This window comes from Ursus americanus, chromosome 2, assembly GCF_024610735.1.
Source record: "Ursus americanus isolate L20-20 chromosome 2, mUrsAme1.1.p, whole genome shotgun sequence".
Classification (NCBI taxonomy): Eukaryota; Metazoa; Chordata; class Mammalia; order Carnivora; family Ursidae; genus Ursus; species Ursus americanus.
In genome coordinates this window covers 98070094-98097749 of record NC_142128.1, presented here as the reverse complement: position 1 = coordinate 98097749, position 27656 = coordinate 98070094, and the positions used below count along the sequence as shown (strand labels likewise).

At 38.0% G+C, this 27656-nt stretch overlaps 1 protein-coding gene and 1 pseudogene across 1 annotated transcript; one reads left to right on the top strand and one right to left on the bottom strand.

Annotated features, from left to right (window-relative positions):
• Positions 1–790: 790 nt before the first annotated feature.
• MAEL (maelstrom spermatogenic transposon silencer) lies at positions 791–27654 on the top strand. Its single transcript, XM_087866590.1, has 12 exons — positions 791–955; positions 1225–1317; positions 2567–2666; positions 3603–3758; positions 5161–5202; positions 13379–13503; positions 14252–14306; positions 14425–14566; positions 24123–24185; positions 24980–25112; positions 26773–26848; positions 27375–27654. The coding sequence occupies exons 1-12, from the start codon at positions 824–826 to the stop codon at positions 27569–27571; spliced, it is 1314 nt and encodes a 437-aa protein (XP_087722716.1). The 5' UTR covers positions 791–823; the 3' UTR covers positions 27572–27654.
• Positions 11677–13247, bottom strand: LOC123790970 (PEST proteolytic signal-containing nuclear protein pseudogene; annotated as a pseudogene).
• Positions 27655–27656: the final 2 nt, after the last annotated feature.

Here is a 27656-nt window from a genome sequence, read left to right as displayed (position 1 = left end):
TAAATAAAGAATAAAAAACAAAGAGGATGCAATGGAAACAAAAGCTTTCATAGTAGTTCCAAATATATGCCAAGAATAAAACTAACAAAAAAATGGCACAACCTTTATGAGAAAATCTATAAAATTTTATTCAAGGGCATTATTTTAAATCTAGCTTCTTATTGTACACTTTCTTCCTAACACATTAAATTTTGCTTTAAAAAAAACCATATTCTTTGCAACTGTAACCAATGTAACTCAAGAATGGGGGAAAAACAAAAATGCAGTAACAAAAAAACCCGATATTGGTTGAAGCGCTTGTTTTGTCATCTTCCCCTCAAACAACCCCCACCGGATTGTAAACTTCTCGAGGGAAAAGATCGTGTTTTTCGCGCTCCTCACTGCACCACCCAACACCTTCCACAGTGCTTGGCACAGAGTTGGCCTTTCACAGTTATAAAACATGAAGGAACTTCAACCACTCTCTCATCCTCTTTTTCTCTACCGGCTTTGACACAAATTACGCAATAATGTACAGGAATTGCGCCAAATCGCCCACGTGACCGCTCCCCCACCAACGCCTCATCCCAGCCAATCAGAATGCTTTGAGCCTGTGACCAAGCTCCCCTCCGTCCACCCCACCCCCACCGCCCCACGAGTCCGTCTCAGACTGTTTTTCTCCCAGCGAGGTCAATGCGGCTGCGCACTGCGCCCTGATTGGTTGCGTGCTGCAGGCCTTCGCGCGCAGGCGCTTGCCGCGGTTACTAAGGGCGGGAGCCCGGCGAGGGCGCCGGCGGCTTGTGGTGTCTCTGGCTCAGGTCGTCGAATCCTGGCCTCGCCCGCCATGCCAAACCGCAGGACCAGCCGTAATGCGTACTATTTCTTTGTGCAGGAGAAGATCCCCGACCTACGGAGGCGAGGCCTTCCTGTGGCTCGCGTAGCTGATGCCATCCCCTACTGCTCTGCTGACTGGGCGGTAAGACGGGAGGGTGTTGGGGGGGGGCAAGGGGGCCCAGGGGGTGGACCAGGCAGTTGGGCAAGTGCAAGGGCGAGACGACAAGGAAAGAGGCCTCAAGGAGACCAGGGACCCCGTGCCCCCTGCTGGAGGGAAAGGAAGGCCACGCGTTCCCGCCCTAGGGCAAACCAAACCACTTACAATGTTTAGGCTTCTGCTTTTGGGGCCTAAGGGCACTCGGTCCTTACTGTTGTTTCTCTCCTTTCTCAACCCCCTTTAATGTCTCCCAGCTTTTGAGGGAGGAAGAAAAGGAGAAATATGCAGAAATGGCTCGAGAGTGGAGAGCAGCCCAGGTAAAAGAAGCTGGGCCTCCAGAGAAGCAGGTAAAGTTAGCGTGGGAAGAGCAGCTACCTGTCGGGAACATGGGCATGTTCACTAAGTGCTGGATGAGTGAGTGGCTGAATGCCAAGGGGGGGACTAGTGGGTGATTCAGTCTAGTGCAAAGAAGAATTTTTCATTTTTTTTTTCCTGGTGTCAGAATGCCTGTTAAAAAGCCAGCAGTTTCTCTAACTAGAGCACATGTCGTCATTATTTGGTGGTGAAAGGCTGGGGGAATCCTTATTAGGAAACCTGCAACCAATAAACCATGATCAGTGATGAGAGTGTTGGGTTTTAAGGTTTGTACTAGATGATCTCTAAGGGTTCCTTTCAACCCCTTTATAATTAAAGGCCCCTCCTTTTTTTTTATGTTTAAAAGTAGCTTGGACCATTCTCTCTTTTTCAATGACACCCAGAACCAGGCAAGCCGTTGTGTTTAAAATATTGAAATAACAAAACTTGCACATGCTGGTGAATGTTAGTGTGCCTTATAGGTAACAGTTGAATAAAGCTGATTTGGGTAAATTTATGTGTAGTAGAATGATAAAGTACTAAATAAAAATTTTCTTGTTGATTTGTATCAGGAAAATTCAGTGTAATTGTGGACTCTTTCCCCTCCCTCTGTGTGCTTTCCATTCTTACATAGTAAAAGTCCATTCTTTAAACTGTCAGCATTGGATTGAAATTCAAGAGAGCTTTGCTTGCTTTAGGTTTGAGAGATTTTTATTCTGTAAATGTATGTTTGAATAGAAGCTCTAATCGGTTGAATTGGTTCTTAGTTATACAGGGGATCCTTGATATATATTTTTTTTAAACAAAATGTAAGCCGTGTCGTATACGTCCCTCATGGAGTCTTGAAGTCAGCATGATTGGCTTTTTACTTTAAGTGAAAAACAAATTAGAGTGCTTTGTCGAATGATGTTCTTTTGGCCACCGGGCTGGCGTGTATTATGTAACTCGGTGGGATTCATGTAGATTATCAGTGGTGGGCACATCGTTCTCAGCGATAGTTGACTTGGTTGTTTACCACTCACCTTTTGATTCAGAAATATTTATAGATTTTGCCCTTGTCTGCCTTTGGATGTTGGTGTCCCTGACAAATACGTGCTTATTTACTCATCGGGCTCATTGGCCTACAGAGGTTACTGAAGTAATCTGTGAACTGTTTTTCAGTTCTTTTGTTAAATTTAAGTATTTGTGTAAAGTGCCCCCTAAGAGTGTGAGTATGTGATCAATTATTTTCTTCCTCTTTAGAAACCTGTTTCTACTCCACTGAAGCAGCCAGGCATGCTTGTACCAAGGCAGAATGTTTCACCCCCGGATATGTCAAATTTGTCTCTAAAAAGTGATCAAGGTAGAGTAATCCTAAAAGCAGAACGCTAAGATAAATGTGGGTGCTCAAAACACTATGATATATTGATCAGTGTTCTGTTCATTTTGATCCTGCATTTCAGAATAATTGACTACAAGTGTTGAAATATGGTGGTGCTATCGTTGTAAAAGCTGGGGTAATTTGCATTTGTTGAAATAACAGTGGAGAGATTTTGTTTTGTTTTATACAAAAACCTGGTCTCTTGGTTAATAACCACTTTATATGTTACTAAATATATTTCTTAGATTTAAGTGTTTTTAGCTAGACTCTTAAATACATTTAAATTATAAAGACGTTGAATTATTGAGCTAGCCTAGAAAAGAACTTAGCTAATGAGAGTCCTTGTTATTCCTTCTGGCTGTTTTGTGTTCTGAATTTGTTGAAGATTAATAAACTTTTAACAGTCTTAAATGTGGCCAATCCTGTTAAATAAGGCCCTTCACACATTCTCATATTTCTTTCTTCCTTTAGAGAATTTATCGGTGTTCTTGTGTATATTGCTAAAAAGTGAAGAGTGACCTAAATTGTCCATAGTTTATATCAGAGTTTTTCTATACTGATTCTACTTGGCTTTATTTTCCAAACCTCTTGTATTTGTTGAATATGGGTCACAGCTTTTCTTAAGTCATTCCTAAAATTCAGGGCTTATGTTTAGCTAAGTTATGTAGAGCTGGCTGCAAGTTTGAATAATTTTGTTGCTTCATGCAGAGTGGTTACCACTGTAATTCTTGATAAGTGTAATTATAAAAATTTTGATTAGTTTACCTGGTACAGATGATTAGTTTTCTCTTTTCCAGCTCTTAGGATTATAGGAACACAAGAAAAATGGTTCTAAAACTTTTGCTTTTGTTGAGGAGTAAACTCTCAACTGTTTGTGTTGTCTTACCTTTTTCTTCTTTTTATTTATTTATTTTTTAGCTCTCCTTGGAGGCATTTTTTATTTTTTGAACATTTTTAGCCATGGTGAGCTACCTCCTCATTGTGAACAGCGCTTCCTCCCTTGTGAAATAGGCTGTGTTAAATATTCTCTCCAAGGAGGTATTATGGCAGATTTCCACAGTTTTATAAATCCCGGTAAGTAGTCAGAGTGAGTAGATGCTAGATCTTTTTTTTTTTTTTAAAGATTTTATTTATTTATTCGACAGAGATAGAGACAGCCAGCGAGAGAGGGAACACAAGCAGGGGGAGTGGGAGAGGAAGAAGCAGACTCATAGTGGAAGAGCCTGATGTGGTGCTCGATCCTATAACGCCAGGATCACGCCCTGAGCCGAAGGCAGACGCTTAACCGCTGCGCCACCCAGGCGCCCCTAGATGCTAGATCTTAAACAGTATGCATTTAATCTTGACTTTATTTAACAGTATTTGTTTTCTTAAGGGCTGATGTATAATTCTTAAAGTGTAATAAGACTTCATCATAATTGGTTGAAAAATTGTTAAGAACTAGGTGTTTACACAGAGTTTTTTTAGTTTAAGCTTTTAGCCTCAAGAAAGCATTAGAGTTGGGTGGATAGTATGCCTAAAATATGTGTAGCCTATTCGCTTCCCTGTGGCCTTACATCTTGGAATTTTCTAAAAGAGCCTTTGTTCTTTTTTTTCTTTAACCCATCCTTCACCTCGGAGATCACTAGATTTTAACCTGCTGTTATTTTGTAACTTTGAGCAAAGTTATTAACCTTCCTGAACTTATTAGCTTATCTGTAAAGTGAGAATAATACCTATTGTTGACTGTTCTAAGGAATACAGGCGAAGGTATGGAAATATCCTAATTCTTAGTAGTCTCTCAGATGTTCTCAGTATCTCTTCTGGCTATTCCACTCCAGCAAACCAAGTAGTAATGAAGACATAGGATTCAGTTAGGTTCCCAGGAGGGTAGTTCAAGGACCAGTGTACCTTTAAAGGCAAGTAGGAGATATATATAAGGAGAAGAGTGTAGGGGTAGAGGTTGGGGAAAGAAGAACTTCATCTTTAGTTTTGTCAGTCGCTTTAAAATTCATTAGAATAAGCCAGCGCTTTTTCTCATGTTTTGATGACAGAGAAACTAATCATCCTACTCACACTTGTGAGAGCTGTTGCTTAGGATAAATTAAATAACTGCTTTTCTTCATATGGTTGTAAAACATCAAAAAGATTGAATTTGGAGACTTTTCTTCTTTTTTGGTGAGATATGTGTACATGAGGCCCTATATTAAGGGCCTCACGGACCCCTCACTAAGACTCCCTAAACAAGTTTTCTGTACCTACTATTTCTTTTCTGTAAGGAGTAACTTCCTTTTTAAAGTAGTTTAGACAATATACCAATATTCTTTAATGTCATTCCTTTGGTTAAAAAAAAAAACAACCTCTATGAAGGTTTAATTTTTTTGTATTTTCACGTAGCAACAGCCATTACCTACCTGTGTTATGACTTGGTCATCCTATGGCATATGGCTATAGTAAAACCAGAGAGCTTCTCTCAACAAAATATTTTGTATTACAGGTGAAATTCCACGAGGATTTCGCTTTCATTGTCAGGCTGCAAGTAAGTATAAGGGAATGGGGTAGAATAATAGGCATTGAATGTGTATCTAACTGGTAAAGACTTACTGCTTTACATGGACACAGAAAACATAAATCGGGGGAGGAATCACCTTATTGTTGGAGAATCGTCATAGAAATGGTAGATGGCGTATGTGATCCTTAAAAACATTAAATAGACTTGTGGGATACCGAAGGGTATGACTGTATTACCTAAGCTCTGAGCTAAACTCTTCTACGAACTAGGTTTTAACCAGTTTTCTCTGGTTATAATGAAAATCATGATAATAGTTTTATTTTTAATTTATATTCAAAAGTATCATTGTTTTGTTTTTTACTTAAAAATGTAAACAACTAGCCTAATAGAAGTGTTTGAAGTTAGAAATAAGTTTTTCAAATCTGCCATAACAAGCAGGTATTTTGTTATATTTATAATGCTGTTCTTTATAAAGAGAATATTTTAGAGTCCCTTTTGGTTATGTCCTTTGAGTTTTTTCTGGTCTTAATAAAAAATACGTACTAGACCTTTTTTTGTTTGCCTGGGATCAGGGCAGTAGAATGTGGAACAAGGTAAGGGCAAATTTTTTTTAGTTGGTCCCTTTATAGCTTTGAATGAAAAACATAATACAGAAGAAAAATTCTGTTGTAGATTTTGAAGTGTGAACCTGGCTAATCTCCCCCACGTGTTACATCATCTGAGGTTATTCACGAAATAGCTGGTGGAAAGACAAAAATAGAAACTTAGCTGGTGAATTAACTTCATTTTTACTTAAGCTGTTTCTGGTTGGTTCATCTATCGAGTGCGTTGGAATCCTTGCTATTTGCCAGACTCTTAATTTGTGAGAGTGCCACTGGACTTACTGTTGATTGTTTTGGTTCTGATAAATACTTGATTTTAAAAAAAGTTTTTAAGGCGTATTTTTACAACATTTTCAAGTTAACCAGATTAACAGAAACCTATTAAAGACTCTAGGAATGTTTTCTTAATTTATTTTTCAAACTAATTTAACACCATTCAGGAAAGCTCATCGGTGAGCTGCTTTGGAGCTCGGCAATTTAGACAGGTTTTAAATTGCCAATTTGATAACCCTGGGAGGTATGCCAGTTAAAAAAGATAAATAAATGACTGTATTAGAGTGATGGCTATGTTAACATCACTAAAAATGCTGATGCTGGTGTAATCAACCTGATGCTTAGGAAAAGATCATGGTTCATAGACGAGTACACTGGAGCAAGTTTACATGTGGATGCAGAGTGAGTAGAAGCTAAGGAATGTGCATGCAGATCTTTCAAGTGCTCCTGTGCTACCTGGCCTTTTATGAAATACGCGTAAGTGAACTCAAGGGAGCACTTCATGGATGGGCACCGTGGTTTAGCACATCAGAATCAAAGAAGTTCAGGTTTTGAAGAGGTGTTGATAAGGAATCTATTGATTTCCCCACCTCACTGCCATGTTTTTCTTGGAAGGGTCCTTCAGGTTCTGTATGAGTTTGTGGGGATAGGAGGTCTTTGGTCCTTCTCATTCTCCCCCACTTTAACCACGGGAGCTCTGATTCTGTCCATCTTACTGCTTAATTTCCTTGAGAAGTTCTGCTTTAAAACAAGCAAAGCTTTAAAAACTGCTTTCAGCTTCCTGTACAAAAGGTCTGTCAGCTTTTAAAATCTTCATACGCCAAGAATGTAACATTGACTTAAGTTATAAAGAATATTAATGAACAGCAGGGCATTCCCCAGTCAGCCGAAGAAATAAGGGCAGTGTGCTATCATTGGAGGTCATTATATCTCTCCTTAATTGCATCCCCCTCCCTCTTTATAAGAGAGACACTATTTGAAATTTTGTGCTAGTCATTTCCTTTCTTTTCCTGAATAGTTTTATTGTGAATACATAGTTTTGGTTTTTTTGAAAGAGTGCGCCTGAGTGGGAGTTGGGGGGATGGAGGGGAGGAGCAGAGAGAGAAAGAGAGAATCTTTTTTTTTTTTTTTTAATAATGATTTTTTATTATATTATGTTAGTCACCATACAGTACATCCCCGAGAAAGAGAGAATCTTAAGCAGGCTCTGTGCCCAGTGCACAGCCCGACGTGGGGCTCAAACTCACTACCCTGCGATCATGACCTGAGCTGAAACCAAGAGTTGGACGCTTAACCAACTGAGCCACCCGGGCATCCTGTGAATACATATTTATTTAAATTATGTATTTAATTTTGCTTTTTTGAACTTTTATATAATTAACATTGTGTGCTTCTTTCTGTACCTGTATTTTTTTAACTCAGTATTACCTTTTCCTAATTTTTCTGTTGGGTTGTCCTTCATGTTTGTTTGTGGAATTTTATTATGTATCTGCTTATTGATTTAATTGCGGATACCTATTTTCAGTTTGTGCCTTGTATTTTTTATTGTCATTATGGTGTCTTTTAATGAATGAAAGTGTTTATTTTTAATTTAGTAAATGTATCAGTCTTTTCCCTTATGTTTTGAGGGGTTTTAGTGTCTTCTTTAAGCATCCTCTTTTACCTGAAGGCCATAAAGGATAGTTTTTATTAAGTTTTGTTTTTCATATCCAAGTTCTTAATCCACCTGGCATTGACTTCTATATGGTGTGAAATAGGGATCTTTTTCATCTTTTTTCCCATGTAGATAATCAGTTGCCTCAGCATCATTTATTCAATAATCAGTTTGGTCCTTAGTGTGCAGTGCCACATTTCTGTTGATGCCTGGGTCTTTTTGGTATCTTTTATTTTGTTCTGTTGCTCTGCTTGGTTTTTGGTATCCATACCGTGGAACACAATATTTTAATACTTAGACAAGTTCCTTGACTTTATTTTGGAACATCATCGTTATTTTTGACCCTTTGCTCTTCTATACAATTTAAAGTCAGAGTATCATGCTTTACAGAAAGCTTTGTTGAAATTTAGATTGGGATTACCTTAAATCTCCAGATCATTTTGGAGAAGACTGACAGCTTCACGTAATTCTATCTGTGAGCAGGGGTCTACTCTTATTTTTTAGATCTGTAATGCCTTACAATACTTTAAATTTTCTTCACAATGATTTTAATATCGTTTAATTTATGACTTATACATTTTGTTATTTATAAGTGAGATCTCTTAAAATTATATTTTATTTACTTTTGTATTTTAGTTTTGTCCAGCCATTGCTAAACTATAATTGAGTTTTTAGTACATTCCTTATGTAGTCATATCTGTGAAATGACTTTTTTCTAATTTACACAAATTTTTTATTTAAAACTTTAAAAATTTGTCTTAGGGTGCTGGCTAGGGACTCTAGTTTCTAATGTTTCACCAGTGAATATGCTGTTTGCTTTTTGTTTCTTTTTTCTTCTCTCATTTTTTGTATGCACTCTTGATCAGGGTAAAGAAGTTCCTTTCTATTCCAGTTTGGTTAGAGATACCAGTTGCACATTATAATGAATGGTTTTTCTGTGTCTCACGTGATTTGTGTCTTTTGTTCATCTGGTAACTTGATAATGCTAAACCAACATTCCATTCCAGCACTAAACCCAATATAGTCACTGAATTTGGTTTGCTAATACTTTGTTTTAGGATTTGTGCAATCATGTTAAAGACTGAGATTAATCTTACCTAGTTTTGTTACCAAGCTTATTTGCCATTCTAACATGGATTAGAGAATGTGTCTTTAGTTTTTTTAATTTACCTTTGGTTCTTTTTTTATGGTTTTGCTGAAATTATCGATATTTTTTATTTTCCTGAACATTTTAAGTCTTAGGACTGATAACCTTATTATAGAGGTCTTCTTTCTGGATCTGTTGGTTCTCTTGATGTTCAGTCAAGGTATCAGATCTCTTCATATGTCTGATTATTTTTGAGTGAGGACAGTAGATAGGAAAACTTGTTATTCCTCTCCAAAAAAAAAAAAAAAATTATGATTGATTCCGGCAGAAAGCTGCTGTCACTAGCCTACTCAGAGTACCTTAATTCAGTTTTAGGGATTGAGATAATACAGAATTGGGTTCACATATTTTAAGAGTCCCATCTATTTCTAGTTGATCTCTAAAAAAGGGGGAAAGGCAGATGACCACTAAAGGACCATCTGTGAAATTTGTAATTGACTCCATAGCATAGACAATGGAAGCCAGAAGACAATTGTATATATTAAGTATGTAATTTAAAAATATTCAAGTAATACTGGAGTAAGATTTTTTTTAAGATTTTATTTTTAAGTAATCTCTACACCCAACATGGAACTTGAACCCACAACCCAGAGACCAAGAGTCACATGCTCCACCCATGTTGCCAGCCAGGTGCCCGTGAAGTAATATTTTTAATTCTTACAAGTCTGGTCTATTGAAAACTGCTCATTTTCTCAGACTTTAAATCTCCTCTTCGAGATTTGGTAAATGCCCAAATTACCAGTGAACCCAAATGCCAGAATCAAGCTCTCCAGCATTTTTCCCTCTCCAGGGTCTTGGACCCCTAATTCCTTACTGCAGTTTTGTCTCTGCAGTGCTTTCAAGCAGGTGTTTGATTTGTTCAGCTTTTCTCTAGTCTGTAATTATCAGAAATTGAACTCTTCTGTATCCTTTTTTTTAACTATATGCTAAAATTCATAATTTGACCTCCTCAGATATAAGCATGATTATTTAAAATCTGTGCTGAATAACTTCAGCTGCTGGAGTACCTTTGGATCTCTTCCTACCAAATTTGGTTTGGTTTTCATTCTTCTTTCTTCATGCACCTGGTTATTCATATAGACTGAAAAAAATGATTTTTTTTCTTTAGTATGACAAATTTATTGGCCTTTAAGATTTATTTTAGAGGAGGGAGGAGAGAGGGAGAGAATCTTGAACAGACTCCCTGCTGAGCATGGAGCCCAGCATGACTTAATCTCAGGACCCCAAGATCATGACCAAAGAAATCAAGAGTTGGACACTTAACCAGCTGAGCCATACAGGTGCCCCAAATTTACTGGTATTTTAGTAAAGACCTTGATCTCAGTCATTTCTCTCCCATCTTGACCTTAGGTTAATATTTCATTTGAGTCAAGAAAAGAACATGTAGGAGAGGGTTGTTATTTTAACGTAAAGAGTAAAATGGATAAAAGCGGAAAGTCTGCTTACATTAAAGCAAGTTAAATTCATATATCTTGATATAATTAAATCATGTAAGAACTGATAGTTTTATATACATTTCCATTGTTTTATTTGGGGCTTACTCTAAACTTAAATGCAAATAAAGTATTAAGAATATATACAGGTTGCTTCTCTATTACCTATTAAAAGAGCTCAGCCAGTAGCTATCACCAATAAGATAGTCTGAAGCTGCCTCCAGATTGAACACTGCAGGAGTTTTCAAGGAAATCATTATACTGTATGTTTCTTTTATCTGTGACTATGCTTTTAAAGATGTGTTTATCACATGAAAAAATTTCATGTACAAAAAGTTTTTTAAAACCCTACAATACATAGATCTAACAACATATATGTGGTCAAAGATTCCATAAGGTATGTTTAAAGATGCATTTTAGTTTGGTCCTTCAGTACCTAAACTGTACTTTTTGAGAGGCCATTGATTAATACGTATACACTTCAAATCCTATTACTGGGCTAAAATAAGAATTCTTGTATTAAGTCCAAATCAAATTCCCTTTCACAAGTTAATAACTTAAGCTTTAACAGAGTTACAGAAAGTACATCATTCTCCTTTTTATCTTCATACAGTGTTGCTTTTTTGGTTCTACCTTAAAAAAAAACCCCAGCCAAATATTTATTATACGTACATTTAAATTTTTGGTGGTGGTTTGTATTTGAAAAGAGCTTCTTTGTGATTTGCCTTGGATCTGGTGGAAATGCTTACAGGAACTAGTTAATAACAAAAACCAAGGGAAGCACATTCAAGATACTGATTTACTTTGGTAGCAAACGGTCTTTGAAGAGTAATGAAGGTAGACAAGACCCATTAAGGTGAAGTGGGCTATTTCAAATATGCAACAGTCTACATAAAATTTTTAAAAAAATTTTTCAAGAGCTAAGCATCTGTACCAACTGATAGCAGTGCAATACCTCATTTATGATGACTTGAAACAAAACAAATGCCCATTAGGAAAACTGTATTTTAATTTAATATACTCCAGTAACATTTTCCTCCCAATACAGTACTCCCTCTATATAAGGCTATTCCTGGGAGCCAGTGTAGGTTATAATAAGGGAGTTAAGAGTAATTGCTTGCAGTTTAAATACACAATAACTTTTTGCCTCCCTTTTAATGTGCTAATAGTTGTGTCTTAAAAAAATATGCAATTCTTAGAAAAGTACCATTTCTGATTTTTTTTATTACCTGTAACCTTTTAGAAACTAATCACATGATACTACAAATTAACAAATGCCTTGAAATCTGAATACAAAACATAAATTAACTCTAATTTCAAACTCTTATTTATTAGTGTATCACCACCCAATCTTAAAAAAAAAGGGGGGGAGGTGGTTCCAAGGATATTCTTTTACCATTCTTTACAAAAGGAAACTATTCCTTTTAACTTAACACCCACTCCACACTCCAGTTTCAAAACATATCCTTTGTCTTGGTCATGGACATTTCCAAGACAAGATTTTATATTTTGCTCCCATAGCTTCTGGTTATCAGAAAAACCATGCTTTCCTTTATTGAAGGAGTTAGTCCTGCTGATGTAGGTATATCCCTTCCAATATTCTTCATTCTCATCTTCGCTTCTGGAGGCATTTCCTCTGGTTCACTGTTTTCCTCTTCGTTAAAAGCTGCTGCTGAGTCGTTAGGCGGCTGCCTTCGGCTCAGGGCGTGATCCCGGCGTTCTGGGATCGAGCCCCACATCAGGCTCCTCGGCTGGGAGCCTGCTTCTTCCTCTCCCACTCCCCTGCTGTGTTCCCTCTCTCACTGGCTGTCTCTCTGTCACATAAATAAATAAAATCTTTTAAAAAAAAAAAAAAGCTGCTGCTGAGGGGCGCCTGGGTGGCTCAGTTGTTAAGCATCTGCCCTTGGCTCAGGGCGTGATTCCGGCGTTATGGGATCGAGCCCCACATCAGGCTCCTCCGCTATGAGCCTGCTTCTTCCTCTCCCACTCCCCCTGCTTGTGTTCCCTCTCTCGCTGGCTGTCTATCTCTGTCAAATAAATAAATAAAATCTTAAAAAAAAAAAAAAGCTGCTGCTGAAAAGGTTTTTGGAGCAAGAGTTAAAACAGTTTTTTTAGGCTTATTTGATTCAAGTTTGATGGTTATGGCTGAGGCTTTCTCTGTCGTTTGACTACCATGGCAAATCCAGACTTGGAGATCTTTGTAGGCTTTGTTGGGAGGTCTGCAAGCTGCTTCTTCAGCTGCTCGCTTCTCAGCACTGCAACTGGAAATTCCCCCTCCATTACTCCAGAGGCTCCAGCTTACCTTAGTTTCTCAGGCTTCTCCTCTCCCACCTTCCCGTCTGCCCTTTTCCCTGCCACACTGAAAAAATGATTTTAAAGTAATTTGAGTCTTACAACGATGTTCCCATCATCCAGAGAGGATTTAGGTTTGCTTTTGCTAGATAACTGCGGGCCTAGCAAACCAGGTCCCAAAAGCTGTCAAAAGCACACTTCTCAGCTATTCAGTTTCCTCTTCTGGAATTGGCAAATAACTGCAGGGACAAAGTTGCCCCCAAAGCTAGACTCTCTGGAGAGCCTTTCTGGATTTCTGTATTCTCTTTCATCTGGATCTAATAATTTCTTGCTACGGTATGTGCTCTTGATATCCTCAGATGTATGAGATTTCTGTGGGAAATTGGTCTGAATTACTTTGTCCATTTTTTTTTAAACTGGAAGTGGAAATCTTAATCATACAACTTTTTACGAAGCAGTTATTGCTATTAAGTTCTCCAGCCTTATATATAAAACATTTATGAAAGGAAGATGGGAATGGCGAAAACATAGATTTGAGTCCTGGCTCCATTGCTTGCCAACTATTAACCTACTGCGCTAACTTCTGTGATTGTTGGTTGTGTCTTCTCTAATATGTGTGTATCCCCTATCGCCTAAGATTATGGGATAAATTATAGAAAGTACCTAACCATAACTAGGCTTGGTACAAGTGCTTAACTATGAGTTACCAGTGCTGTCTTCCTGTACCCCTACTTCCTTACCTACTTCGTAATATTTGTCTTGGTCAAATTTTGAACTCCTTCCTCCTTTTTATTCCCTTCAGGTGATTCTAGTCACAAGATTCCTATTTCAAACTTTGAATCTGGGCATAACCAAGCAACTGTGTTAAAAAACCTTTATAGGTTTATTCACCCAAACCCAGGAAACTGGCCACCTATCTACTGCAAGGTAATTCATTGTAAGAATTTTTTTTTTAAGGCATCCACTTAGATACTGAAACATCCATGAAAGGTACCCAAAGAAAGTAAATGTGCTTGTATGTTAGCTGTGTGAGCTAAAACATGTTCATTCTGAATTGTTTTGAATGTGATTAGGTAGAATGATTTCTGTGGTATTAGAGGGATTCTGAAGACTGCAAAAGCTGAATGTATTTCTATTTTGATCTCATGTTTTTAGTTTCTCCTGCTGAAATATCTTCTCAGTATCTTTTTACTCTGAAAAAAGTGTGTTCTAATCTGTACACCTGTCCTTCTAAGTGAGATTACTGTTTATTCAGAACTGTTTTTGTAGCAATCTCTTGACCCTCTTTTGTAATCTTTTGAGAGCTCTATTCTTCATTTTGTCTAAATGCTTTTAGCTAGGAGTTGAAGAACTGGTTTTAACCTTACTATTTAAGTGTAACCATAAACAGATTACCTTATCTTTTTCTGAACATTGGTTTCTTCATGTGCCTACCCTAGATTCCCTTTGCTTTTCACAGAGTCTGTTACCGTTGCTTTATAAATGTAACTGGTTATTAAAAGCAGTAGTCTTTTAAAATACATGTTGCTCTTTTTTATGGTTCTCATTTAGTTGTCACAAACTCTTTAGTCTTTCCCTTCCTGCCACCCCCACCTCCTCAGTTTGAAAGGACAGCAATTGATTAAAATTAACTCAGTGTAGGAGAAAATACAAGTAAATTTTTTCCCTTCTCCAGTCTGATGACAGAGCCAGAGTCAACTGGTGCTTGAGGCATATGGCAAAGGCATCAGGTAAGTAAAACTAGGTCACCGTTGAAGTGCACAATAACATCTGTATTTCCAGTTTGGTATATAGTTCTGTGTGCCTAAATTCAGTAATTGTTTGTCTTTTTCTATTTACCAATGGAAGAAATCAGGCAAAATCTAGAACTTCTCACTGTAGAAGATCTTGTAGTGGGGATCTACCAGCAAAAATTTCTTAAGGAGCCCTCTAAAACCTGGGTTCGGAGCCTCCTAGATGTGGCCATGTGGGATTATTCTAGCAACACAAGGTATTTATGGTGATTTTGTAATAGTGATTTTGACTTTTTGAACTGGGGAAATATGGCAGGATTAGTTTTTCCTTTTTCATCACAGGCAGTATTTTCCTATGAAACTTCAGAATCATTTCCTTGAATAGTAAGATTCCATTGATTGTCTGATACATTGTCATTTTGTCTACAACTAAAAACAAAACACACTACCAAATCACTGACATGGTGCTTTATCACTTAGAATTTTTGTGCTGATGAAAGAATATTATTAAACATGTTTTATTACATGGAATTCTTAGACTTACATATAAGAAATATGTAAGTGAAATAAATTGAAAGTATTTTTTATTTTGAAATAATTTCATGTTTATAGAAAAGTTGCAAGAATAGTACAGTAATGTTCTATATAACATTCTCTCAAATTCCCTAATTATTAATACATATTCTTATAACTTTTTCTCAAGATGTATATACACTGTTTCTTTTTCTGAACTACCTGAGAATAAGTTTCATTAGTTGGATATGAGACCCAGTGCTCATCACCACACGTTACCCCATCCCCCCACACCCCTCCCTTCTGTAACCCTCAGTTTATTTCCCAGAGTCCAGAGTTTCTCATGGTTTGTCTCCCTCTTTAATTTCTTCTCATTCTCTTCCCTCCCTTCCCCTATGGTCCTCCGTGCTATTCCTTATGTTCCACATATGAATGAAACCGTATGATAATTGTCTTTCTTATGTCTATATTATACTGAGTGAAATAGGTCAGAGAAAGACAAATACCATGATTTCACATTTATGTGGACACTAAAAACCAAAAGAGACAAACAAAAAGCCAAACAGACTCTTAACTATAGAGGACAAACTGGTAGCTGCCAGAGGGAAGGTGGGTGAGGAGATAGGCTAAATAGGTGAAGAAGATTAAGAGGTACACACTTCCAGTTATTAAAAAAAAAAGTCTTAATTGCTTGAGTTCTGTCTGCTTGATCTGTCATGTGTTGAGAATGGTGTATTAAAATTTTCCTGTTACTATTGCATTTCTATGTTTCATTATATCTCCTGTAGTTTTAAGCTAGTTACTATGGTATTTGTGGACTTTACAGAACAAAAATTGAATCTTGATCTGGTAGATTGATTAGGGCTCTTGGGAACCAGTAGTCCCCGTGTTCTTGCCTATTGAAAACTTTTTATTTGACTTTTATTTCCTTGAGTTTCTAGAAAATACAGCTGTACTGTTGTATGTCTTTGTGTGCTGCTTTTGAGAAGTTTGCTCATTTAATTCTCTTGGTCTTTTAAGTTATTTGATCTTTTTTTGCCTGGAGAATTTAAGAATGTTTTTTCCTCTTTTAAGTCTAATAGTTTTATTAGGACATTTCTCTGAGTGTATTATTGCAGGTCCGTTTTCTCAGCTGTTCGGTGAACCCTTTCAGTGTGCAGAATCAGGTTTTATTTCTGGAGATTTGTCTTTGATGGGAGTTTGATATTAGTTCTGTTCTATTTAATTTCTCTTCCGAAGGGAGTCCAGCATGTGTATGTAATTTAGTTCTTTTCTGATATAATTTTTATTTCCAGAGTTTCATCAACTCTTTTTTTTTTTTTTCCTGTTCTTTTGAAATTTCTCATTCAGGGCATGTTTTCATATCTTAAAATTCTTGTTTGAGGCTATTTAATTCAACACAAGAGTGTTATGTTAGTTTTCCCTTCGTGGTTTTTTAGCGGGGAGGGGAAGAAGGTGAGGGGGGAGGCTTTATCAGCTAGAGTGTTTGGAGTCTCATTTTCAGTTTTCTTGTGGGAGTTTCAGTAAATGGAGGTATGTTCCTTTGTATTTCTTGGACAGGGCTGGTGATTTGGGGAGGTTTGGGATTCGTAGTTCAAGTGGCTCCCTCTTCTGTCAGTGTAGCAAACTGGTTTCTTTGAGTACTTTCAGGGTGGCAGGGGTGTGGTTGTGGGGCTTCCCATTTTTCTTTGTTTTCTTTTGTCCTGAAAAATCCTAAATTTTTCCCCTTCCCCTTTGCTTTTTTCCCCCCTCCACACAGTTTTTAAATGACTCTTCTCTCTCCCTCCCTTCCAGACAGCCTCCTAGAGCCTTAAAGGCACTTTTAAGTTTCTTTGCTGTGGTCAGTGCTGTGATCTATCAAGATTCTGAATATTTACAGATCTTCTCATTGTAGAATCATTATAATTTAATCGTAGGCTATTTCCCTTCTGTCTCTCCCCAGTGTTTTGTGCACTCCACACCCCTATAAAGCCATATAAAGGCTCGGGTGTGAACTTGAGAAGTTACTCCATTGGAAATCAAGAGGTTTTTTTTTACCTTGTTTATTTTTGGTGGGAATGTAAATTAGTACAGCCACTGTGGAAAACAGTATAGAGGTTCCTCAAAAAATAAAAAATAGAAATACCATATGATCCAGTAATTCCATTACTGGGTATTAGTCCAAAGAAAATGAAAACACTTAATTAGAAAAGATATATACATCCCTATGTTTATTGCATTATTTACAATAGCCAAGACATGGAAACAACCCAAATGCCCACCTGTAGATGAATGGATAAAAAAAAGATGTTATATGTGTACACACACACACACACACACACACACTAGAATATTACTCAGCCATAAAAAAGAATGAGATATTGCCATTTACAAAACATGGATGGACCTAGAGGGTGTTATGCTAAGTGAACTAACTGAGACAAAGACAAATGCCATAGGATTCCACTTATGGGTGAAATCTAAAAAACAAAGCAAAAGTAGAAATAGGCTCATAAATACAGAGAACAAACCGATGGTTGCCAGAGGGGTGGGTGGGGGATGGACAGAATGGCTGAAGGGGAGTAGGAAGTACAGGCTTCCAATTATGGAATGAATAAGTTTTGGGGATGAAAAGTATAGGGGAGCACGTATTGCATGGTGCACTGGGTGTTATACGCAAGTAATGAATCATGGAACTTTACATCAAAAGCTAGGGATGTACTGTATGATGACTAACATAACATAATAAAAAATTATTATTAAAAAAAAAAAAAAGAAAAGTATAGGGGAGCCTGGGTGGCTCAGTCGGTTAAATGTCTGCCTTCGGCTCAGGTCATGATCCCAGGGTCTTGGGATCAAGCCCCGCATCAGGCTCCCTGCTCAGCGGGGAGTCTGCTTCTCCAACCCTGCTTGTGCATGCATGTGCTCCCCCCATTCAGATAAATAAATAAAATCTTTAAAAAAAAATTATAGCATAGGGAATATAGTCAATGGTATGGTAATATTGTTGTATGATGACGGATGGTAGCTACTCTTGTTATCATAGTGTAATGTATAGACTTGTGGGATCACTGTGTTGTACACCTGAAACTAATGTAACATTGTCAGCTATACTGCAAATAAAAAAAATGAAAAATAATTTTAGGGGAAGGATAAAATGTATGGTTACTAGGAGAAAAAAGGTACAGAATAGACTATTCTACAAAGAAAGTGAATGAAATGAATTAGAATGATACCTACATAACAGTTATGTGTATTTATATGCCAGTCTATTAAAATACTTTTTTGCCACTGACAAACACCTTTTCTGTGAGTTTTGATGCTGGTTCTTTCTTGATCTTACCAGATGATGTCAGCAGAAAGTGTTCAGAGACAAACCAATACTTTCTCAAATAATCTTCAAATGGTTTATTGACTAAAATGAGTTACAGTTGTTTATCATCAAAAACAAGCAGATTTGTACATGGTCAGGCAATGCAACTAATTCTAGGCTGACCAATAGCAATTGTAAAATACCTTCAATTGTAAGATGCATTCCAACTTCAGCTAAAATGTGAAAAAAAAAACCCATGTTTTAAAATCGAAGAAATAGTGTTGAGCTCAGTTGAACAAGTACAGGCCGCAGCAAGAGTCGCTTTGGTGTAAGACACTGCGGGCTGCACCGTGGGTTTTGCTCATGATGAAACTGTTACGTAGTACTGTAAGCACCTCGGTAATAAACCGCTTAGATCAGGATGGATCTGCCTTTTCCTGAGCTTCCTAATGTAAGATTCCAATATATAGCACTTTAGGAGGGAGATTGGGTTTAGTAGCCAACAGAAACTATTGTTGGAATCTGTTAATATAAGCAGATGGGGCTCATTTCAAACACTTCTCTTAAACTTCTGCATTTACATTAAAGTTTGTAGTAAATTTTTGTCTCTAGCTTTAGGAGAAATGGGTAGGTGAAATGGGTAGGTATTGGTGAAATTGGTAACAGACAAAGTGAGTATCAGAATCTTAAACAGGCTATTGATGACTATCCTGGTCATCATATTTATAACTTTTATAGATCTGCCATTCTCCTTGTTGCTTCTTGTCATAATTGTCTTTGAATTAATTCACTGTGTGTGACCTATGGATGAAATAAGGCAGCTTTTATTTAATCAGCCAGTATTTATCGAGCATCTCCTCTGTCCCAGGCACTGTGCTGAAGGTACAGTGGTGAACAAGATTAATGTGGTCTCTGCCTTCATGAAGCTAACATTTAAAAAATTTTTTTTTTTAGATTTTATTAGAGTGCACAAGAGGGGTAAGGTCAGAGGGAGAAGCAGACTCCCCAATGAGCAGGGAGCCTGACGCAGGACTCTGATCCTGGGACTCCAGGATCATGACCTGAGCCGAAGGCAGTCGTTTAACCAACTGAGCCCCCAGGTGCCCTGAAGCGAACATTTTAATGGGAAAGCGAAACTTATAGTAAATAACAAAATGGTAATTTTAATTTGTGACCAGTGCTAAGAAGGAAATCAATAGGATACTCTTCCTCTTTTAGCAGAGAAGAGTGTGTACAAGGACTACTTTCTAGAATAGTCAAGACTTTTTTTTGAGGATGTAACATTAAAACTGAGATCTGAAGCAAGAGACCGATGCAGCTGTGTGAAAAATGGAAGAGCATCCTGAGCAGAGAGGTGCTAAAGCCTGGAGGTGAAAGCTTGGTGTTTACTAGAAATCGTTGTCAGTATGACTGGAAGGTAGTGAGCAAAGTGGTGAATACACAAGGTGAGGTTGAAGAAATAAGCAAGGACCATAAGCCCCATAGACCTTCTTAGCTACAGGAAGGAATTTTTTCCCCAATCCCCCCGCTTCCCCTTTGGCAACCATCAGTTCTCTGTATTTAGGGGGTATAGGAAGGGATTTTAATCAAGCAGGAAATTAACAGAATTTGATTAGATTTCTAAAAGCTCTCCTGAGTTTTTAATGGATATATTGAAAAGGGGCAAAAAAGGAAGTACAGTCTATAACTATTAGACTATTTCTCTAGGCAAGAAATGGCTTGGAGGGGGGTGACAGTAGAAATGGAGAGGAATAAGTAGATTTCATCTGGGTATAAAAACCAGTAGACCTTGCTGATGGACTGGATACAAGAAGGGAGACTGAAAAGGAATAAAGACCATGCTTAGGTTTGTAGACAGGGAAGAGAGAGAGGAGCAAGTTTAGAATGTTTTGAGGCCCTGGTGAGGGAAGATCTAGAAATAACAAGCAGGCAGCTGGTGGTCCTGGCCCAGAACTCAGTGAAAAGGTTTGGATAATGCCAGCATTCACTTCACTGTGTGCCAGGCACCATTCTGGGCACTGAAAATACAATGAAGAGAGACCAGTCTTCTGCTTTAGTGGGTCTTACAGCATATTGATGAGGTCACTTTGGCAGAGGGCATGAAAAGAAGAGGACCCAGCACAGAGCCCAGACAAGCTCTGACATTTTAAAACTGGCAGAGGCTGACTTTTGGAGGTCTCAGTACCCCTCAACCTGCAGTTACTATCATGTTACAGATTGTCATTGCCATCATCTGTGCTGATTTGGGTTGAAGATATGAGGAAGAAAACTAGGATCATAGATGCAATAATTCCACAGGTCTCATTGGGGTACTTGGTGGTGGGGCAGGGATGTTTGTTTGCTTTTGTTCTCTGGATTGTCTCATTCTTTGAGGTTGTGAGTTGTGGTGCTCCTGTCTTGTGTTGCATCCTTTCTTTGAATGTCTGATTGTCCTTGGTTATGTTCATGTTTAGAAATCGGGTTGCAAAGCTGACTAAGTGCTCTGTGTTCGGTGGGCATTATCAACTAGCTGGGCTTTACTACAGGGGAAGCAGATGAGGGAGCTAGATGTCAAGCTGAGACAGAATCCTAAATGCCACAATATTGAGGGCTTTGCCTTAAGGTACCAACATCCATTCTTGCTGCCTGGTTCTCCTAAGAACAGTTTACTTCTTTGTACAGGGCCAGGGAACTTGACCATTCTTTGTTCAGAAGTTCAGCTTCCTGTCTTACTTCTGTTCTCTGGCCAGGGACGAGTGCATCTGTTCAGTGCCTCTTTTGACTTCTGGTGGGCAGATCTCCCCTTGTGCAGCCAGCTCTGTGAGGACCGAAGGCTGTGACTTCCTTTGTCTAGCCTCCTTAGTTACCATGGCTTCGTTTGCTTTCTGTATCCTACACATTTGTTAAACTCTCTTCCGTGGAGGCCTCTTTCTGTTGTCCCTTTATCGTGGGCTGCTACCATCTTTATTCTTTGACTGTCATTTGGTAGAGTGCTGGGAGCAAGAGGAGATAAATTTATGCATTTTAAACCAGAAGCCCCAGCAATAGTAGTTTTAAGGGGTGCAGTTTTATATTTTGATGTCACTTTAGAATTGTTTTTTCTTGGCCCAATTTATTGAGTTTTTAATTTTTTTTTTAAAAGATTTTATTTATTTATTCGACAGGATAGAGACAGCCAGCAAGAGAGGGAACACAAGCAGGGGGAGTGGGAGAGGAAGAAGCAGGCTCATAACGGAGGAGCCTGATGTGGGACTCGATCCCATAACGCTGGGATCACACCCTGAGCCGAAGGCAGACGCTTAACCGCTGTGCCACCCAGGCGCCCCGAGTTTTTAATTTTTAACCAGTATTTGGGCAGCACTGGTACATAAGGCCTGTGACGAGTTTTTGTGGGAAATATGGGAAAGAGTAGCATGTCCTAGCCCTCAGTGCCTCCTGTCTGACAAGAACAGTAAAGACACTGGAGTTGTATATGATAATTTCTGATAACTCCTAGGTGTTTCAAAGGATATGATACATCAGGGAGAAAGCACTTCAGGGTAAGGGCTAAAAATATATGAAATACTTAATGGGGTAAATGGTTCTCTTGGAAAGATGAATAGAATTTCTGTGAGCAGAGATTTAGGTTGAAAGAAGGACCCTCCAAGAGAAGAGAATGGCCTGAACAGTGACTCAAAGGACTGAAAGCACAGAAACTGTTGAAGAGAAACTAGTGACTCCATTTGACTATAGTGTAGGGTGTCTGTAGCTGTCAGGTGGTCATGATTCCTGAGCAAGGTAAAGGCTGGGTTATCCTTGAAACGAAGGAGGAATCTTAATGCTGAAATAGGAGGAAAGGAGATTATCGAGACTTTTTGAGATAAGAAAAGAGGGGTGTCAAGGCCTTTATGCCACACATCATTTGAGTGAATGAGATAGTGTTGGACAGATTTACCCAAAAGAGCCGACTCACTTGTGACCTTATGACTTCAGGGTGGAATTTCATAAAAGAAGCCCATCTAAGATGTGTCAAAACTAGGCCTTGATTTGAGGCTGCAAAGTGAATATTAATAGCTTAACAAAGTGAACGAAGCAGTTTTGATTTTCGACAGATTTTTAGAGTGAATCTTCTTTTACTAGAAAATACACTCCTATTTTAGGGGGATTTGTGGGATGATTTTGGGGAAGAGAACCAAGAAGAAATCTCAGAGAAAGACCAATACCATATGATTTCATCATATGTGGAATTTAAGAAACAAATGATGGTGGGGGGGGGGCGGGGAGAGGCAAACCAAGAAACAGACTCTCAACTATAGAGAACAAACTGATGGTTACCAAGGGGAGGGGGATGGAGAGATGGCTTAAATAGGTGGTGGGGATTAAGGAGTGCACTTGTGATGAGTGCGAGGTGATGTATGTAAGTTTTTAATCACTAAGTTGTACACCCAAAACTAATATTACACTGTATGTTAACTAACTGGAATTAAAATAAAAACAAAAACAGATGAAAACCATGTTATTTTTAACAGTGTAACTGTAGGTTTGGAGGCATTTTTCCCTGGGATCAGATTTCCATAGGTTTGTTCTTGAGTATGTTTTTAATCCTGGAATGCATTGTTGGTTTTTCAATTGTTGCTTTTATTTCAAATATGATTTGTGATGGAAATGTGTATATGAGGTACTGAACTTGAGGTTTAATTTTGGAAGAGGAGCCAAACTAACTGGAAATTTATTACTTGATTCTGTGTGCATATGTAAGAACATAGGCTTAGTTTCAACCTAACCTCCTCCTTTTTTTTTTAAACTAGGTAAAGAAGTACGCACTTAGTAATAGGTTGAAATAGTTTCATAGGCTTAGGTTGAAAGTTTTATGAATCCTATTTACTGAATCACTTTTTAGAAAGGCGGCGGGAGAAATTCTTTTTTTTTTTTTAAAGATTTTATTTATTTATTCGACAGAGATACAGACAGCCAGCGAGAGAGGGAACACAAGCAGGGGGAGTGGGAGAGGAAGAAGCAGGCTCATAGCGGAGGAGCCTGATGTGGGGTTCGATCCCACAACGCCGGGATCACGCCCTGAGCCGAAGGCAGACGCTTAACCGCTGTGCCACCCAGGCGCCCCCGGCGGGAGAAATTCTTAATCTAACATTTAGGTAGTCTTCCATTCAGTTAAATAACTTTAAGTGTAGATAACTGATATTTTACACTTATTGTTTAGCATGATTGTAATTTTTAAACGATCACTGCTAGGTTCAGGCAAACTTTGAATTATGCAGGTAGTACTGTTGAGTCTGAATAGGCTATGCTCCGTGAGAAGATACAGGTTTATAGTGGCTTCCGTTGTAAAAATATGTGGCTCGTCAGTCCCTCTCAGTCCTTCACCTTCTGAGGTCCCCACTCAAACATCAGCTTCTTGGTGGTCCCTCTCCTGGCTGCCTTATTTAAGATGTCACCTCTCTAATGTTTCATATCATCTTTTTTGTCTTTGTATTTTTTTCCTCCTTAGAACTTGTCTTTATCTAATTTACTGTGTATTATGTCTACATCTTTTTTGATCTGTCTTCCTTACTAGAAAGTAAGTTTTGTGTGGGTAAGAGTTTCTGTGTTTCACTCTTTTTCTTCTTCTTTTTTTTTTTAAACTAGGCTCCACGCCCATGAGCCCATGTTTCATTCAATACTGTATCCCTAGTGCCTAGAACAATACCTGGTAAAGAAGTACGCACTTAGTAAACAGTTGTGGAACAACTGCATGTTAACCATAGTCATTAATGCGTCTCTGTAACACTCCTTTTATTTCAAGGTAGAATTTATGTGTTACAGTTATGTATGGTTTGCATAGCATCATGAATTTGCATCAGAGGAGATAACATTTTAAATCTTTTTTATTGAAAAATAAAATCTATTTTTCATTGGTTAAATGAGAAACCTTCATCTTTGAGTAATAGCGTCAGTTTTTCTTAAATGATTTTAACTAGGTAAGTTAGCTGGCATATAAAAATCTTTAAGCAGTGCGCTGCCATTAAAGATATTAAAGTCCTTTTTTTGTACAGGTGCAAGTGGCATGAAGAAAACGATATTCTCTTCTGTGCTTTAGCTGTTTGCAAGAAAATTGCGTAAGTTGGAGAAAGACATTTCTTCGTGATGCTGTATTCTGCACTGGGTTCTTTGCCATTTTGTTTGCTGTTGCTGTTGCTTTTGCAAATGGGGTTAAACACTTTTCACCTCCATTTCCATAATTCTCTTCTAAGACAAAGGGTTGGTTTTTTTGAGGAGGGGGTTGGTGTTTTTTTAAACTTCATGTTACTTTTATTATTCTGTCCATGTAATACTTGTTGGTATAGTTACCACCTGAGTAATTTGGGTGACCTTTCAGAAGCACTTACTGAAAATTTTCCTTGTAGGATGTGAAATTCCCTAATATCATTAACAACAGCATTTCCTTGTTAAAGTACTTCAAAAATATAGACACTTTTCTCATTTTGTAGTGAAAGCATCTGGAGCCTCAGATCTTTGGGTGCTGTGGTGGTCCCTTTCCGTGGCTGGTTACAGTTGGTTCTGAGGATAAATAAGTTTTTTTAAAGTGGTAGCCTAATTTCTGTTGCTGCCCTTTGCCAGCCTTAAACATTTGAGAATTCTGGTAATCTTTACTCTTAATCCTGTTCCCTTATAATGAACCTGAAATTTTATCTGCTAATCAGAATATTGCTTACCAGTAATGACCAGTTTATGATGCGTATCGCTACCCATTCCCATTTCTTCTCCAAATCTCTAAATTTCTTTTTTCCCCAATTTAGAACAGTATATCTTACATGCTTTTTCTTTATATTAGACATTTTAAAAATATGAATCATTTTAGAATAAATTAGATCAGATTCTGATAATGAGCTTTTCTTATTTCCTTTTAAAGATACTGCATCAGTAATTCTCTGGCTACTCTCTTTGGAATCCAGCTCACAGAGACTCATGTACCACTTCAAGATTATGAGGCCAGCAATAGCGTGACACCCAAAATGGTTGTACTGGATGCGGGGCGTTACCAGGTAAAGAACTGACTTTTAGGAGCTACTGATGACTTTATATGTGCTACTCAGTGCGGTCCTGGTCAACAATAGCTAAAGATCAGGACTTCGGTTCTCTTTTCTAAGACATTATTTTAAATCCTTTATGGAATGTCAAACACTTCTTAAAAAAGATTTATTTATTTGAGAGAGCACGCAGGGGGAGGGGCAGGGAGAAACGGAGCAGGATCCCTGCTGAGCGCAGAGCCAGACCAGGGTGGGCCGGCCTCCATCCCAGGATTCTGAGATCTTGATCTGAGCTGAAATCAAGAGTCCACTGGCTGCTTTACTGACTGAAGGCACCCAGGCACCCCTGGAATGTCGAACACTTCTTAATCCAGTTGGACCCAGTTGCATTAATCTTTTTCCTTACTGGTATTTTTTTTATATATTTAGTGAAGTTTTGAGAAAATTAGCATTAGCAATTAGTCTTTATACAAATCATATCCAAAATTCATCTCAAAAATTAAAATCTGAATGTAGATAATATAAATATTTAAAATATTCAAGAATGTATAAGACCTGATTCAGGATTTGGTCAAAAGCTATCTAATTTCCCTACCTTTCTTCCCTCCATGAAATTTATTTATTAGTAGGCCTCTATATAATACTAACAACATAGCAGCCAAGAGTATAGACTCTGGAGTTAGAATTCCTGAATTGGATTTCAGGCCTTCTTCATATAGTCTGTGTGACTGTATGCAAGTTATTTGAACTTTCTGTGCTGATTCTTTATCTGTAAAACAGAACAGTAATAAGGGCTAGTAGTTGTAGGATTGAATGCAACGGTATATAAAAATGCCAAGAACTCTGCCTTGGAACGTAGGAGGTAATAAGTAAAATGTTGGTATTTAAAAATAGTTGATAAAACAATAAAAAGGGAACCCCCAAAATAGAATAAATAATTGATACAGTCAGTAGTTGGTTGACAGACATTAACCCGGATTAACTATAACTCTCCACCTACTCTGTTCTATACTCATGAAGCTAAATGGGGCTGAAAAGAAACTACCTATACTGACTGGTCTTATGAAATATCACTACCAACTTCAAGTGAGTCCTTAGTAGAACACCGTCAGTTGTCCATGTCTCCCAGTTTCCTGGGGTTACGTCTCACCTCCTTTCACTTCAGACTCAATCCTTGTTTGACATACCTGATGCCCTTGCCTCCTATTCTCTGAGAAAATAGAAGCAGTCAGAAGAGATTTTCTACGTATTCCTCCCACTGCATCTACCATGTACTCTGTTTTGACTCCTGTCTTAATGCATGAATTGTCTGTGCTCCTGCTAAGACCAGTCTTTGTGTTTTAGATCTTACTCTCTAACCTGCTCAAAGATGGCTCCAACAATTTACTTCTCTTTCTTGCGTCATCAGGGTTTCTCTCAGTTCCGAATCCTTCTTACCAGGAAACATGCTATAATCTCATCTTTAAAAATAACCCTCTCTTGACCCTGTAATTCCCCTCCAGACACTACTTTCTGCTTCCCTGTACAGCATTACTCTTCAAAAGTTAATTAGACATTGGGAAAATGGGTGTTAGTTGATATTTTATAAAGAATAATTTGAAAGCAAAGTAGATGATCCAATAATTGATAAGAAATAAAACTTCTTTTCCCTTGTATTTTTCTTTGTTACTTACAGAAGCTAAGGGTTGAGAGTCCGGGATTTTCTCATTTCAACCCTTCTAATCAGGAACAAAGACCAAACACACCCACCGGTAAGCATCTTCTGTTTCCTAAGAACGCACCTCAGCAAGCGTAGGGTATGGTATGGTACTTAAACAGGTGCTCTAAATTAGCTTTAAGATATAGGACCTGGTTGAATTGAGAGTTTGATTTGGCATTATTAGCACCTTAAACCATTTGGATATGTACATTTTTGTATCACTTTAATACAATTTAACTTAGCCTCCAGACTTTTGTTCAAGGCATTGAAAATAAAGCCTGTTAGCTTGTAGCAGCTGTAGTTTTATAGTTTTGTGATGTCTTTGGGCAGATAGGAAAATTTAAAAGCTAGGGACATGAAATTTCAAGTGGCGCCTGAAGAACTTCAATTAAGGTTTCTGGGGCTAAAACCAAAAAATATTCTTGTTCAGCCTTTTGCCTTTGCTCTGAGGGTCTGTTTTCCTTTCCTAAGAATCTCTGTCCTATTCATGAAAGGTCTACAGTAGGATAAGAGTCCATCAAGGGATCTCTATATAATAAAACCATAAAATTGCTGCATTTCTCTTCTTGTATTTCCAGTATCCTTAGGTGACCAACCATCTGGGGTGAGAATTTCTGGCCAAAACAGCAGTGTTCGGGGAAGAGGGATTACCCGCTTGCTAGAGAGCATCTCCAATTCCTCCAGCAATATCCACAAATTCTCCAACTGTGAGACTGCACTCTCACCTTACATGTCCCAGAAAGATAGATACAAATCTTTCTCTTCCTTATCTTAATGATGGTATTTTTTTCAATTTCTGGAAAAATAACAGGCCCAACTTCCCTTCTGACTACAGTAATTAAAACAGATCACATCAATGA

Excerpts from the sequence above, each read along its gene's own strand:
- MAEL (XM_087866590.1), top strand. The coding sequence starts at position 824 with ATGCCAAACCGCAGGACCAGCCGTAATGCGTACTATTTCTTTGTGCAG. Across the intron at positions 13,504-14,251 it reads GGCCACCTATCTACTGCAAG|TCTGATGACAGAGCCAGAGT; the intron begins GTAATTCATTGT and ends TCCCTTCTCCAG. Across the intron at positions 14,307-14,424 it reads GCATATGGCAAAGGCATCAG|AAATCAGGCAAAATCTAGAA; the intron begins GTAAGTAAAACT and ends TACCAATGGAAG.